The sequence below is a fragment of the Podarcis bocagei genome (assembly GCF_964188305.1).
Source record: "Podarcis bocagei genome assembly, chromosome: 2".
In the NCBI taxonomy this organism is placed as follows: Eukaryota; Metazoa; Chordata; class Lepidosauria; order Squamata; family Lacertidae; genus Podarcis; species Podarcis bocagei.
The window spans coordinates 25,387,082-25,401,973 of record NC_138126.1 but is presented as its reverse complement, the minus strand read 5'-3'; the positions used below and the strand labels follow the sequence as shown (position 1 = coordinate 25,401,973).

Below are 14,892 nucleotides of genomic sequence, written 5' to 3'. Positions count from 1 at the left end.
CAAAAAGAATTAGCTGGCTTTGGTAAGATTGCCCCCATGTAATTCTTAACTGTTGCAGGGGAGTGGGTGCTTTCAAGCCTATGAGGAGAATTGCTCTGTATGAAAAAGAGGCATCAGGCACATTCAGAGCAGTGCTGCTATACTCTTGCGATCACCCTCTTGCCTTTGATTTGCAGAATAAATTATCTTGCCCTGGAATGCCAATGCAACACCTCTGAAGTCAGCCTAACAAGGGATACGGGTTAATAAGGGTCTCAAGGATGGAATTAATCAACGAGGGTCACAAAGAGCTGTCTCTGTTTAAGATGTCAGCTTTCAAAACTGTACTATGCAGGAATCAAATATATTAAAAATGTACCTTTCAGAACCTGGAACTCCTATGAAAATAAGGAAACTTCTTCAGTCAAAAAAGAGAAGTTAGGAATGTCATAAAATTAATGAAACTAGGCGAATAATTTGGGAACACTGTTTCATGAATGATCAGAGAAAAAGCCATGACAGGAATAGAATGAATCTAAAAGAAACCAATGAAGAATAGGGATGCTGCCCAAAAAAAGGGGGGGGAGGGAGAGAATGATTTTGACTAATATCTCCTTCCTTCTAATAACTGAAATTTCTACCCCAATTTCTACTCCAATAGGTGAAATGTCATTCAGGTCAATAAATTATCGGCTCGCTAAATTATTCAGCTGAGAAAATTATCAGCACTCGTCCACATTCATGAAAGTGAGAGGTATCATGGTGGCTATGTTCTGCCTCCATACTTGGAAGTAATAATGCTTCTGAAAAGCAGTTGCTGGAAACCACAGGAGAGGACGGTTTTCTTGTTCCTGGGTCCTGCTTGTGGGCTTTCCACAGGGATCTGGTTGGTCACCGTGAGAACAGGATCCTGGGCTAATTAGAACATCAGTTGATCCATGCTCGCTTCACTATTTCTTCGTTTTGTTTTGTTTTAGAATTGAAAGCATTTCTGTTCTAGATTGTGAATTCATACCGTCTAATGATTCTACTCCCCTCATCACTTTCCGCAGAAAGATACGGAGATCTCAGATCTGAAATCCAGCCTGCAGTCGCTGACGGAGAGTTTGGAGCAGCTCACAGCTCAGCAGAAAGAGCAACACTTGAAGCTCTGTGAGCGGTTGGAACACCTGCAGCTCCCTAGCCTTCTGGCTGATTTGCAAACATTCATTTCTGCACCCAGAGTACCAATTCATATGAAGGACAGTGTTTCCCAGACTTCCCCAGACATGATGTCCAGACAGGTACCTAACAATTCCCACTCAAGTGATGCTCCTCCAGGCAGCCTGGTCATTTCTACTGCCGCAGCCTCACAGGGCAAAGAAAATGCTGACATTCAGCAGAGCAGCCGTTCTGGGGCTGGGAGCCGTGATGCTGACCGTCCTGATTGCACCTGCCGCTCCAGTGCAGACACCGCTGCAGGCAGCCACAAGGAATGCTTGTTATATACTCAAGGACCAAGTCCATCCACACCACTGAGGAAAGTGATCAAGAAAGGCAGTCGGGCAAAGGGACTTAACACTCCAAAGCAGCCACAGTTGAACTGGACTCACGACGACAGTGCAAACAGCCACAAAAGTGAAAAGCTGGTCAGAGAGAGCATGATACAAAGTAAAGGTGGAGGAAGCAGGATGAAAAGAGAACCCCCAAAATATAGTGAGAGGAAAACATTTTATTCCTCCAGGAAAGGAGGGAATCATTCAAAGGTTACTACTAATGCCAGACAAGGGTTTTCTAAGTCCATCAAGTCTCCACACCTTCTGCTCCAATTCCATGAAAATTCACAGAATATACCAAATATGCCAGTAACGTCCAAAGTTAAAAAGGAAGTGGATCTTTCTTGTTCAAAAAACAATAGTTTCTGGGCAGGCTCCTCTCCGGAAAGCTCTTTTTCTGAAAACCAAGTGAGATGGCTCAATCTCTCTGATGATTACTCATCTGCTTGTGGTAAACCAGCCCAGCAGAAAACTAGAACATATTGCCCGTTATTTTTTGACAGTGATTTTTCTGATTAAGAGTGTTCTCTAAAAGATGCTTCTTGTATGTAATCATCTTAGTAATACATTGTTATGAAAACCTTTTGTGCATCACAAGCAGTAATATGCTCCTTTCTGCAAAACTCCCAAAATGCATCACTATAACCTTGAGCAAAATTATCTATACCTGGCTTCCTTTAAAAAAAAGATGTATTGGGCCTATTAAGATGTTCCTTAACCAGATAGAAAACCTGGGGTAAGTCTCAGACTTCCTCATTGCTTACAATCTGATCTCAGGCTGTACCATAGTCTAATAAAAGCAGGAACTCTGTTGAACCTGCCTCCCCCCGCAGAATCCATCCCCAGAAAGAATAACTGATCTCTGCGGTGGCATTTGGGAGATATATTATGTTCAAACAAAATACAGCATAGATCTGTCTTCATTTTCTTCCCATGTCAAGGAGATGGGAGGAGATTGTACATGTGCCTGAGACACTTAAAGGGCTGAGACATCTCAACAGGCCCTTTGATATCCTTCTTCTCCCCCAAAGTGTGTCATCTAAAAACAGAACAAAAATTTGTTATGTGTGTTGTGTCCAATAAAGCAGTTATTGTTTACTTCGGGCAGTGCTGGTACAGTAGGTTTGGGCAGGGGGACAGAGTAAAAGATGTAATCGCTTTTATTTCTGATGTGACCGTTTGAAAGGTGTTAGCTAAGTGTGCATAATAAAAGTCCAATAGATAGTTATTGGTGCGGTACCAATAAAGTTGGAAACATTCTTGTAATTGAATGTTTCCGTAACACACATCCCACAGACGTGTGGGAAAGCAGCACATGTGGTTTGTTGGTGTATGTGTGATAAAGAGTCCTTTGTGGAGTGGTATTTGCTGGAGAAAGCATGCATGAGTGTGTTGAGATGGAGAACACTTTCTTTTCCATATTGCTTTCTCCTTCCTGGTATGATTCCAGCAGCTTCTCGCTCCCTGCAAATTGAGGCACGTTTTGAACTTGGGTATTACACCAGTCTAGTGCTCTTCAGTGGGGAAAAGCATCTTTCTTGATGGAACCCAGAAGGAGGAAAGACCGAACAAGCAGGCAATTTCAAAAAGGGAAATACTGTACCATGTATAAAAAAAAGTTCCCAAAAACATTCACCTTACTTTGCAGGGTTGCTAGTTGCAAGCCAATCCTGCACAGAAAATTTTACTGAGATCAGAGGCAAAAGCATTTCGTGGTCACCTAGATGGGACAGATGCCCCTCTCCACAGGGGCAAAAGCCTTTTTTTCAAAGCATGATAAAAGAGAAGTTTGGGCTTGAAGCACTGGCTTGATTTTGGGCTTGGTGTTGTATGCCAATTTAGGATCAGCCAGTGCTAACGATCCCAAACTTGCCAGCTGTGCAGAAGTAATTTCCTTTGAAGCTAAAATCATTTAATATGCAGATAGTGAAGAAACAGACGCCCCCCCCCCAATTAATCTATACAAGAATAAATACTTCAAAGAAACAGGCGAACCATCAAGGCAAGATGAGGTTAATTGTTTAGTTAATTTTACACTTGCCAAGCCGCTCTCAAAGTCCCCAAAACCAGCGGTAGATATCTCAGACAAAAAGGGATGTTGGTAATGAACCGAAATCCGTATTTTCAAGGGTATGAGAGTCCCGTTTTATGTGATGCTTCAGCATGCGATGAAGGCATCCTGGAGATCAGTTTGGGATTTTCAGATATCCAGCATATCAAAATTATATCCAGGAATGCCCTTTTCATCACAAAAGGATAGCCCTAGATAGTACGGCCTGTAGAGAGGCAATTGTGACTGCACAAAAGCAAGGGGAACAGAAGGAAATGCAGTGGAGGCTGGTCTACAAGTGCTACTGGGACGCAGCCCTCCCAAGGAGAATGTCAAGCGATCAAAAGCAAAATTCCCAAGAAATGTCAAAGCTGCATATTCTTTTCTCTCCCCGCACACATTTTATACTTCCATTTGAACTCGGGTAAGCTCTGCAGACGTTTCTGCCAGTCTACTGTTCTCTGGCCAACCAGGTCTCTGTAGTGCTCAGCCAATCCTAATCCCAAAATTATAGCTAAGGCAAAGAGGTCCCTCCAATGTGTCTCTGGGCAGGAAAAATATGTGAAAATTGAGCCCTAGGGCTGCCTGCTTTTAAGCCCCTTTGTGGTAGTCCCACCTCCCTCCTGCTATGAAGCCTAGTAGGGCTGCTTGAAGGGCAGTCTGAGCATGCTCAGAACTGTTCCCTCAAAAGCTACACCTCAAAACACAAGATTTGGAGTTTTCCAGGAGAATGGTTTGGTTGCCAGTTTGAGCAGCTTGATTTTTTAAAAAATTAATATTTGTTAAGAGGAAGTAATGGAAGACACGAGTGTGTCAGTATCTTTATGCGCCCATTTTTTATTTAACTACAGTGGTACCTCGGATTAAGTACTTAATTCGTTCCAGAGGTCTGTTCTTAACCTTAAGTCTGTAACCTGAAGTGTATGTAACCTGAAGCGTATGTAACCCGAGGTACCACTGTATTTGTATTTTTTCATGGGATTGGGGGAGGGCTAGGAAGGCTGTCTAGTATTGAAAGCATATTTCGGGTTTTTGTCGGTCCCTGGAAATCTGTGGCAGTGTGGCATGCAGTACTCTTCACATGTCTTCCCAGCCTCTTACCATTTTAGGGGCTCGTTTACTGATGATAGCAGCCAAACCAGCCCTTAAAGCTAGAAATTTGGGAAAGTGGGAATAGAGGACAGAATGCTTGTGCTAGGAGTGCATTAGCAGTAACACTCTAATCAGGAGTATGAAATCAGGAGTTTAGATATGTAGCGAAGGGTGGAAATGAGGTGGTAGAGCCTTGCTGAGGTGGTAAAATGGACTGTACCACTTTAGAGAGTGGGTGGAGAGAGATTCGTGAATTATCCCCTGGGAAGAGGGGAAACCCGGGTAGGAAAAGAACACAGCAAAGAGCAGGCTGCAATAGCACTTTTCTCCCTGTGGTAGTTTGTGGGTAGAGATGGGGAGGGATTTGTTTTTTGTTTTTAAAGATAAACCCCTCAAATCCCCACTTGTTGAAACAATGTGAGGACTGAAAAACAGCCATCCTTCAAAATTCTCACGTACCCCAATTTTGCAATGCAGTTTGAAAGCCAGTTTTCCCAAAAATGCACAAATGAGGTAAAAGTGTGCATTAAAAAAAATTACGTGAAAAAACAAAAATGCAGTCTGTTCGGGAAAATTGGTTGCAGAAATGTGTGTGTTAGTCAAAACTGTGTTTATTAGGGTAAATTTACGCTAAAATGCTGGGGAATTTTCATGCGGATCTTTTTAAAAAATCAATTGTGGCCAAAATGTAGAAATCTGAATTTAAGTCTGGGGAAAATGAGAGACCTGAACTTGACAGTTCCTCCTATCCCTATTTGCAGTTGTAATTAATATTACTAACTTGCAGGAACTTTTTTTGATGAGAGAGAATTACAAAAACGATGCCCCAACTGGTACAGAATTGGGCCACCTCTTTCTGTGGCATGTCACAACAAGGCCTGCTATCTCAAATGCCCAACATTGGGCAGACGATGCTCTTTTCTTATGCAGCGATTTCCTGCGTGGTGTAGAATAGTTGCCAGGCTGTCTGCGTGAGACATGATCCATGCATGTTGCTCCAGCTGCTGCTTAACTTAATTTATCTCAATCCCCTGGAAGACGAAGCTGTGAAAAAATGATCGCTGCGCGTCCTGCCTCTGGTTTTCATAGGCGCAGGATCCCATCATTGCCTTTCCTTTCTGTAATTCTGCAATGTTCACGCCTCGTTGGGCAAACATGACAAGCTGACATTTTCCATCAGTGCATCAACATTCCCCCGGGGGGAAGCCAAACGGCTCCGTGGAAAGTGACAGCAACACAAATGACTAAGGAAGTATGCAGGGTCCTGGGAGCGATGGGTAATGCTGGTGCGATAGCCGTCGTGTATGTGTGTCTCTGCTCGCCCCCCGCCAGCCCGCCTTCCCTTATGCCATCATCACTCAAACAGAAGAACTTGAGAAGGAAGCTGGTGTCATTCATTACCTTGGGGTCCAGATCCCCCAACAGCAGGGAAATAAGGGCCAGGATGCAAAGGGACTCTTTGACTGTCTACCCCAGTGTTGTCAACTCTGGCTGGCAGCCTCTCTCAGGATCTCGGGCCTTTTCCTACCACCGTTTAATAGATCCTTTGTCTGGAGACACCAAGGTTTGACCTTGGAACCTTCGGCAGGTAAAGTATGGTTGCCTCTGGTCTCTCCCTCTCCTCTTCTGGTGATTCACCAATGATAGTGGCACTTAACCCCTTCCTTGCATGCAATTTCCGTATTACGCAAGGTCACTTCCTCCCAAGCACATCCTGCAAAGTTCGGGACACAGAACAACATGCCAGTGTGACAAGGTAGCTTGGACCTGCTGTACTCTTTGCCAAGGTGCATAGGAACATACCTTCCAATATTTCTCCAATGAAAACAGAGACGTCCCATTCCATGTCTGATGTTTTAGTATGTTCTGATATGTGCTGTGAGCCGCCCAGAGTGGCTGGGGAAAACCAGCAAGATGGGCAGGGTATAAATATTATTATTATTATTATTATTATTATTATTATTATTATTATTATTATTATTATTATTTATTATACCCCACACACAAAACCTAGACAAACCCAGACAGCATCTTAAAAAGCAGAGACATCACCTTGCCAACAAAGGTCCGTATAGTTCAGTGTTTCCCAACCTTTTTTGGGCAAAGGCACACTTGTTTCATGAAAAAAATCTCGAGGCACACCACCATTAGAAAATGTTTAAAAAATTAACTCTGTGCCTATATTGACTATATATAAAGTAATTCTCTTTAATAGGAATCAAATAAACACAAAGAAAGTATTTTACATTGTCTGGTTTTGTTTTTAACAGAAATGATTGTGCGTGTTTTTGGTACTCAGATACCTGTTGGAGCACCCCTCCTGCTATGTGCCAGGCTGGCAGCTAAGATTTATGGAGGAGTCCCTCCTCCTGGTCCCACTCCTGTGCAGTGTGTGTGTGTGTGTGTGTGTGTGTGTGAGAGAGAGAGAGAGAGAGAGAGAGAGAGAGAGAGAGATTTTTATTTCTCTGCATTTTATTTTATATATTTTGTTATTAAGAAGATAATAAAAACTGAGGTATAAAAATGTCAGAATAAATAAATAAATACAAATCTTGAAGCTTGTCATTCTAAAACTTAAAATGGTCACTTTTTCCAATAGAACAATTCTTTCCACTCTTACTATTTACTATTTACTGATCTAATGAAAATTCTCTCTGCTAATGAACAACCAAATGTCTCAAGAAGTACAATACAATGTATTCACCTCTCTTTTAGACCTCACAGTATATGAAGGGTTAGTAATCTATACCGTGTCCAGTTTAGAGTACCCCGCCCCTTCTTCACCTTAGATCCAACATGTATACAATCCGTACAACTGCATACATGAATAGTTCAGGTGTACACTTGTAGTTATTAAAATATAACATTCAACTCACACCAACTGCATATCTTTATGCGCAACAGTGGAACTGTACAAAAATGATCAACGGCACACTTTCAGACAAACGTGTACGCACGTATACACAGCTTGGAACATTCAGCTTAGCGTGTGAACAAGGTTCCAATGCGGAGAAATCACGTGGTGCACACTCCGCGCAGTCCCAAAACTGCTAAGCAGCAGGCTGCCCTCTCTTGAGAGCCCTTGCCGTGGGATAATAATAATTGCTGAAGCCAGACAAGAGGCTCCACCAGCGGTATCTGAGAGCGGGAGGCATCGGCAAATCCTCCAGCGGCCATTACCCGCCCTTACAGCCGTCGGTGCGGAATTAAAATGGCTCCGCCGCCTCCCTCCAATAAGCACGCGGCGGAGGACGTTGCGAAGCCAGATCCTTCAACACCGGGAGCGAAGCCAATCAGCCCACGCTCTTAGGGACGAAGCAAGTGATTGGCTCGTTCCTTCAGAGGCAAAGGGAGCGCAGCGTCTCGCGGCGGGGACCCTCCGAACCAACGTACCTTTTGGGAGGCCCGCGCATGCGAACGACCACGCCCCCCCTCACGCGCATGGAAACACCTGAGCAGCCACGTGATCCCAGGAGGTGAAATGTTGGCGGCGCGAACGCCTTTCTTGGGCATGCGCGTCGCTAAAGGAGGGCTTGGGCTTCACGCGCGCGAAGGGAGCCTCAGTGGCAGGCACAGCAGAGGGAGGTTTGAATTCAAATTCTATATGAACCATGTTGCCTGCGGTTAAGATACGTTACTGCAGTGTTTCCCAACCTTTTTTGGACTCGCCCACCTCCCTCCAGGCAACATCTCGCGGCACACCAGGCAACATCTCGCGGCACACTAGTGTGCCGCGGAACACCGGTTGGGAAACACTGGTATAGTTAAAGCTATGGTTTTCCCAGTAGTGATGTATGGAAGTGAGAGCTGGACCATAAAGAAGGCTGATTGCCGAATAATTGATGCTTTTGAATTATGGTGCTGGAGGAGACTCTTGAGAGTCCCATGGACTGCAAGAAGATCAAACCTCTGGAAGGACAGATCCTGAAGCTGAGGCTCCAATACTTTGGCCACCTCATGAGAAGAGAAGACTCTCTGGAAAAGAGCCTGATGTTGGGAAAGATGGAGGGCACAAGGAGAAGGGGGGGGACAGAGGACGAAATGGCTGGACAGTGTTCTCGAAGCTACCAGCATGAGTTTGACGAAACTGCGGGAGGCAGTGGAAGACAGAAGTGCCTGGCGTGCTCTGGTCCATGGGGTCACGAAGAGTCGGACACGACTAAACGACTAAACAACAAGTGGGACGTTCTGGGATCAAATTAGAAACCGGAATAGCTTCTCTAAATCAGGGGTGCCTATGGAAAATAGGGAGACTTGGAGGGTCTGCAGGAAGTGTCCAGAAAGCAGTATCAGCTTTCAAAATGTGACATTTGCAGAATCCTCACTGCCTCTGCAGCTGTGGCATGCTGCCACCTAGAGGACCTTGCAGGTATCTGCTCAACTAAGATTCAACTAGACTAGAGAGAGTGTGATTTCAGGTAAGTAAATTAGAATTAACACCCCATTGAATGATAGTCCTGCTGGAATAGACTAGTAGGACTAGCACTGTCTACAAGCCTTAGTTGCCATGTGGAATTTAAAATGGCTGTCTCACAATGGCAGGTTCCTCAGAATCGACCCTCAGACCTTCAGCCAAGCTGAAGGTATTTATTTTCTTTAAAGTGGTACCTCGGGTTACATACACTTCAGGTTACATACGCTTCAGGTTGCAGACTCCGCTAACCCAGAAATAGTACCTCGGGTTAAGAACTTTGCTTCAGGATGAGAACAGAAATCGCGCAGCGGCGGCATAGCAGGAGCGGGAGGACCCATTAACTAAAGTGGTGCTTCAGGTTAAGAACAGTTTCAGGTTAAGAACGGACCTCTGGAACGAATTAAGTACTTAACCCGAGGTACCACTGTACTTTACTTTGTGACCTCAGACAGGTGCATAGACAGATAAATAGTGATTATGATATTGCTACGGCATCTCACCTGTTCTGTGTAGCTTGTTCTTACTTCATTCTTTTGCTTAATTTCTTTTCTTTTCTGCATTGGAGTAGTCATTTTAATTGTTATTATTACTTTAGGAAAGCAGGAGCTGTTGACAATTCTACAACAAAGGCAGTTTTCAAGTTTCTCTCGAATTCAGATGTGCGATGTTCCAGTTCTTTCTTTATGTAAGATATGCTAATTTAGTCTTGTGGTTGAAAGAGAAGCAAGCAAAGAACATTTCAATTAGCAGGAAAACAACGTTTTGGCTCTCCCCTCTCCCAACCACCAGATGCTACAGAGACAATGATCAATTTTCTCATTTTAAGAACCCAAGGCTATAATTTACCCCAATCTTCCTCTTTACAGCTGCCACGCTGACTAAAAGATCTGCATGTGGATTTCACCCATCTAATGGACTGTGCCTAATTGTACAAGCCAAAGGACAAAGGTTTATAAATCTTACAAAGTGTCTTATTCATAGAGTACTAGTACCAAACTAGACAATACACTGGAGATAACATTAATAGCCACTTGATGGGTTTTGTTTCAAAAAAGAGAGATTTTAACCAAAAAGCAACACAGGAAGCTGGCTGTTTCAATGTGCGTTCCTCCTGAATTGTTTTCTGGGAGATTAGACGTTGTGGAAAAGCAAGTGCTATCCCATACTTTCTGGTGCACTTTCCCCATCTCAGAAAGTCTGATCATTTGGGGAAGCAGCTTTGTTGGGCAAGACCCTCCCAGTCAACTCTTAATTGCATGGCCTGAATTTGCCGTCATGAGATTAAATCCCGCCCCAAAATAGCCACAGCCTGGAAGCCCCTTTAATAATAATAATAATAATAATAATAATAATAATAATAATAATAATAATAATAATTTTTTTAATATACCCCATACTTCCCGGTTCAGAAAACCAGGTTCAGGGTGGCTAACAACAAATTTAAAACACTTAATTGATGCAACAAAAAACAGCATACAGTATAAAACGTGAATAACAATAAATTCAGAATTCAAAAATCAATTTAGGGGGGGAAATCCATCCAATAAACATTAGATGATCACCAGGGCTAGCTGGCTAAATTAGTCCTATCTGGGCCAGCGAGGAGACCAGGGCAGAATTAGCTGTGGGATCCCAAAGCGGGAAATCTTCATAAAAAGGGAAGGGGGAGGGAAGGAAGGGGAATAAAAGATCAGGCTAAGTTCAAATTGAAAGCCAGGTGGAATAGCTCTGTCTTAAAGGCCCTCGCGGAAGGAAGTTAAATCCTGCAGGGCCCTGGTCTCATGGGACAGAGCATTCCACCAGGTTGGGGCCATCACTGAAAAGGCCCTGGCCCTAGTGGAGGATAGTCGGACTTCCTTAGGGCCCAGGACCTCTAAACTATAATTATTCATGGACCTTAAGGTCCTCTGCGGGGCATATCAGGAGAGGCAGTCCCGTAAATACGAGGGCCCTAAGCCACAAAGGGCTTTAAAGGTCAAAACCAGCACCTTAAACCTGACCCGATACTCCAGTCAATGGTCCTCTCCCTTTTCACCCTCCCTCTTAGCAAGACGCACCTTGACTCACCTTTCGCAACGTTCACCCCAATAACGCATACGCACCACTCCCAAATTCTGTCTTGCATCAACACGAACCATGCAGCACCCACAACTCATGCAATAGGCACATCACCCATTCAATCACTCAGTTGATCTCCTTCTCAGTTACTAAACCATTATTGTCAATCACTCCTACGGTTCTACTAAAAATGCACTTCAAAATTACCAGGAGACAACGAAACCATTCACAGAGAGAATCATATAAAATATCAAAACAAATTGGCACCCATCCATCACACAGATGTTCTCATATCCTAGACAGCAACCTGGCACTCAACCAGGTTCCTATCTCCCACCCAATACTCTTATCTCTCTATGAGTTGAGTACAGCCAGTTGGTTGCATGGATAGGGCTTCTGTCTTTTTTTTAATAAAATAATAATAATTACTCCACTCTTCAGCCAAAAAGACCTGCCCAAAGAATCACAAGAACTGCAGTTTACCCATCACAGAGCACTCACAGCAACCTGCAGTTTCCAGGGTCCTTGGCGGGGTGCGGAGTGCGGAGAGAAGCTGTGTACTTTAAAAGTATCACCTCTGGGAAATTGTGGGTTCAGCCTTATTAGATGTATTTCTCAAGGCAGAGGCTGAATAGTGAGCTATCAAGGATGCTGCAGTGGAAGATTCCCTGCAAGGCTTGGGACTGGATTGTGTTCAAAGTCTCTTCCAACTTTCAGTTACAGATAGGTAGCCGTGTTGGTCTGCCATAGTCAAAATAAAAAAATTCCTTCCAGTAGCACCTTAAAGACCAACTAAGTTAGTTCTTGGTATGAGCTTTCGTGTGCATGCACACTTCTTCAGATACACTGAAACAGAAGTTGCCAGATCCTTCTATATAGTGAGAAGGTGGGGAGGGGTATTACTCAGAAGGGTGGTCGGAATGGGAGATTGGCAGATAGCTGAGATGAGTCTGTTGACGACTCTTAACGACTGCAATAGGTCTTACAGGAAAAGGCAAGGGGTAAGAAGGTGAAAAATGGCTTAGTCATGTATAATGAGATAAGAATCCAATGTCTTTGTTCAGACCAGGTCTCTCCATGGTTTTAAGTTTGGTAATGAGTTGCAATTTAGCAGCTTCTCTTTCCACTCTATTTCTGAAATTCCTTTGTAGTAAAACAGCTACTTTGAGATCTTGTATAGAATGTCCTGGGAGATTGAAGTGTTCTCCTACTGGTTTCTCTGTTTTGTGATTCTTGATGTCAGATTTATGTCCGTTTATTCTTTGGCATAAGGTTCGGCCTGCTTGTCCAGTATAGAGAGCTGAAGGACACTGTTGGCATTTGATGGTATACACAATGTTAGACGATGAGCAATTAAATAGTCCCAAGATGGTATGTGTGATGTTGTTGGGGCCAGTAATGGTGTTGTCCAGGTGTATGTGGCAGCAAAGTTGGCAATAAACCCAGATGCAAGAAGATCAAACCTATCCATTCTGAAGGAAATCAGCCCTGAGTGCTCACTGGAAGGACAGATCGTGAAGCTGAGGCTCCAATACTTTGGCCACCTCATGAGAAGAGAAGACTCCCTGGAAAAGACCCTGATGCTGGGAAAGATGGAGGGCACAAGGAGAAGGGGACGACAGAGGACAAGATGGTTGGATAGTGTTCTCGAAGCCACAAACATGAGTCTGACCAAACTGCGGGAGGCAGCGGAAGACAGGAGTGCCTGGCGTGCTCTGGTCCATGGGGTCACGAAGAGTCGGACACGACTAAACAACAACAAGGCAAAAAGGGTTTTGGAATGTGTGCTACTTCCTATATGGAAGTACAGATTATTTATGTTGCCCATCCAAAACTAAGTTGGTGGCTTTTCCTTAGAAAAAGCTTTCGGATTTACCCATGCTATTTCTTTCTTTCTTGTTTTTTTTTGGGGGGGGGAGGCGAGTGCTGGTACTCACTATGAAGTTGTTACAGTCAGTGCCGCACTTTTAACTTTTTTTTTTAAGGTACCGGTATCCTTTAGTACCCCCAGAAAATACCCCCAGATCATTTACCAGAGTCAAACTGTTTTCACTTGTTCCACAAGGCATTCTCTCAATGAACGCAGAGCAGACATTGTACCAAGACATCAAGAAGAAGAGTTTGGATTTGATATCCCACTTTATCACTACCCGAAGGAGTCTCTAAGCGGCTAACATTCTCCTTTCCCTTCCTCCCCCACAACAAATACTCTGTGAGGTGAGTGAGGCTGAGAGACTTCAGAGAAGTGTGACTGGCCCAAGGTCACCCAGCAGCTGCATGTGGAGGAGTGGAGACGTGAACCCGGTTCCCCAGATTACGAGTCCACTGCTCTTAACCACTACACCACACTGGCTCTCAACACAGGCTGCAGCCCACAACGGCTGAGAGTTGCTGTGCTTTGCGGGCAGCGGGTATTTTTAGCGTGCTCCTGTGGCTCGCAGCGATTTCTGTCCGGTTCCACTTCACCGGACTGTTGTGCAGCTAATGCACCAATAACCATCTGCCTTGCCCCCCTCCCCTTTGAACACCTTCCTGCAGCGCAAAATGTATGCAGCGAGCACATGGTTGTGACGCCGGCTGCAATGGGGGCAGCTGTCACATTCCAAATGGCACATTTCAGCTGAGAATCGGAGGTGAAGCTAGGTGAACCAAACAGAGAGCACCCAGAGGCTTCAGACATACGTGAGGGAGAAGGGGGGGAGAAGCACTATCTACGGAGTCGCTGTGGGCAGCGTCAGACACCCATAGACTCAAAAACACAGGGGCAGGAGACGGGGAATGGCAATTAACACATCCCCCACGTGCTCATTTTCCTCCACAACTCTTCCCCTTGGTCAGCAGTTCCACCTACTCTCTTCCCTGTTTCCCCTCAGCTGGCTTGGATTCCCTAAATAAATCACTCAGGAGCGAAGGCCTGAGAGAATCAGTTGCTGTGTGAGGACCGGCCCTATCAATAGGCAAGGTGAGGTGACTGCCTCAGGCGGCAGATGCCGGGGCCACAGGGATGGAAGGAGACGTCGTTTTGCATGCCACCCTTTACGCGCAGCTCCTTTTCCGTTCCGCTGCAGTTCGTTTTGTGCCAATACCCACATCATTTGTCTCGCTGCCTGCTGTGGTGAAATTACGTAACTTGGTGCATCTCAAAGTGTGGTTGGACTACAACTCCCATCATTCCTGACCAGGTGGTTCAAGGGCTACCGTCCCAGGTTGAAGAGCCCCATCTGCCCCTCATTTCCCTCTACAGCAGAAAGCGCCTTCTCGACAGTTGAGGTGGATAATGGACCGATTAGTGGAAGTTTAGCTCAAGAAGGTGCCTGGCAGGGCTTTTGCCTCTAGGTGGTGCACAGAGACTGTGAAACAGACAGGTAATTACTGCTCTCCTCCTTTGAGAGGCCTAACTTCCCTTATATACTCTGCCTAAGCCTGGCAGAGAGAAAACAAGCACTTTAGCTGGGATTCCTACATCGCAAGAGGTTGGATTAGATTCCCCTTCCAATATTCTATGATTTAGAGAGGTTGCCAGCTCATGTGACAGAACTGAATGGGCTTAGGATCCAGCCTAAGACCCCCTTCTCTGGTCCCACCCTGGCCACACCCTAGAACACCCTATTTTGGGGACTTAAATTAGCCGTGGAGGACCAGAGATCTGATGGATACCAAGCAGGGGCGTACGAAGTGGGGGGCGGAGGGGGTGGGTTGACCCGGGTGCCACTCTGGGGGGCGTGACAAGATGGCCCCTGCTTCCCCCCCCCCAGCTGTAGAGC

At 45.0% G+C, this 14,892-nt stretch overlaps 1 protein-coding gene across 17 annotated transcripts in view; it reads left to right on the top strand.

Annotated features, from left to right (window-relative positions):
• Nucleotides 1–2,780, top strand: part of IHO1 (interactor of HORMAD1 1) — a 43,474-nt gene extending 40,694 nt beyond the window's left edge. For all 17 annotated transcript variants that reach the window (XM_081182831.1, XM_081182825.1, XM_081182830.1 and 14 more), the window contains one exon: nucleotides 1,032–2,780. In XM_081182831.1, coding sequence (XP_081038957.1) covers nucleotides 1,032–2,033 — 1,002 coding nt within the window. In that variant the 3' untranslated portion in view covers nucleotides 2,034–2,780. The remainder of the gene's footprint in view (nucleotides 1–1,031) is intronic.
• Nucleotides 2,781–14,892: the final 12,112 nt, after the last annotated feature.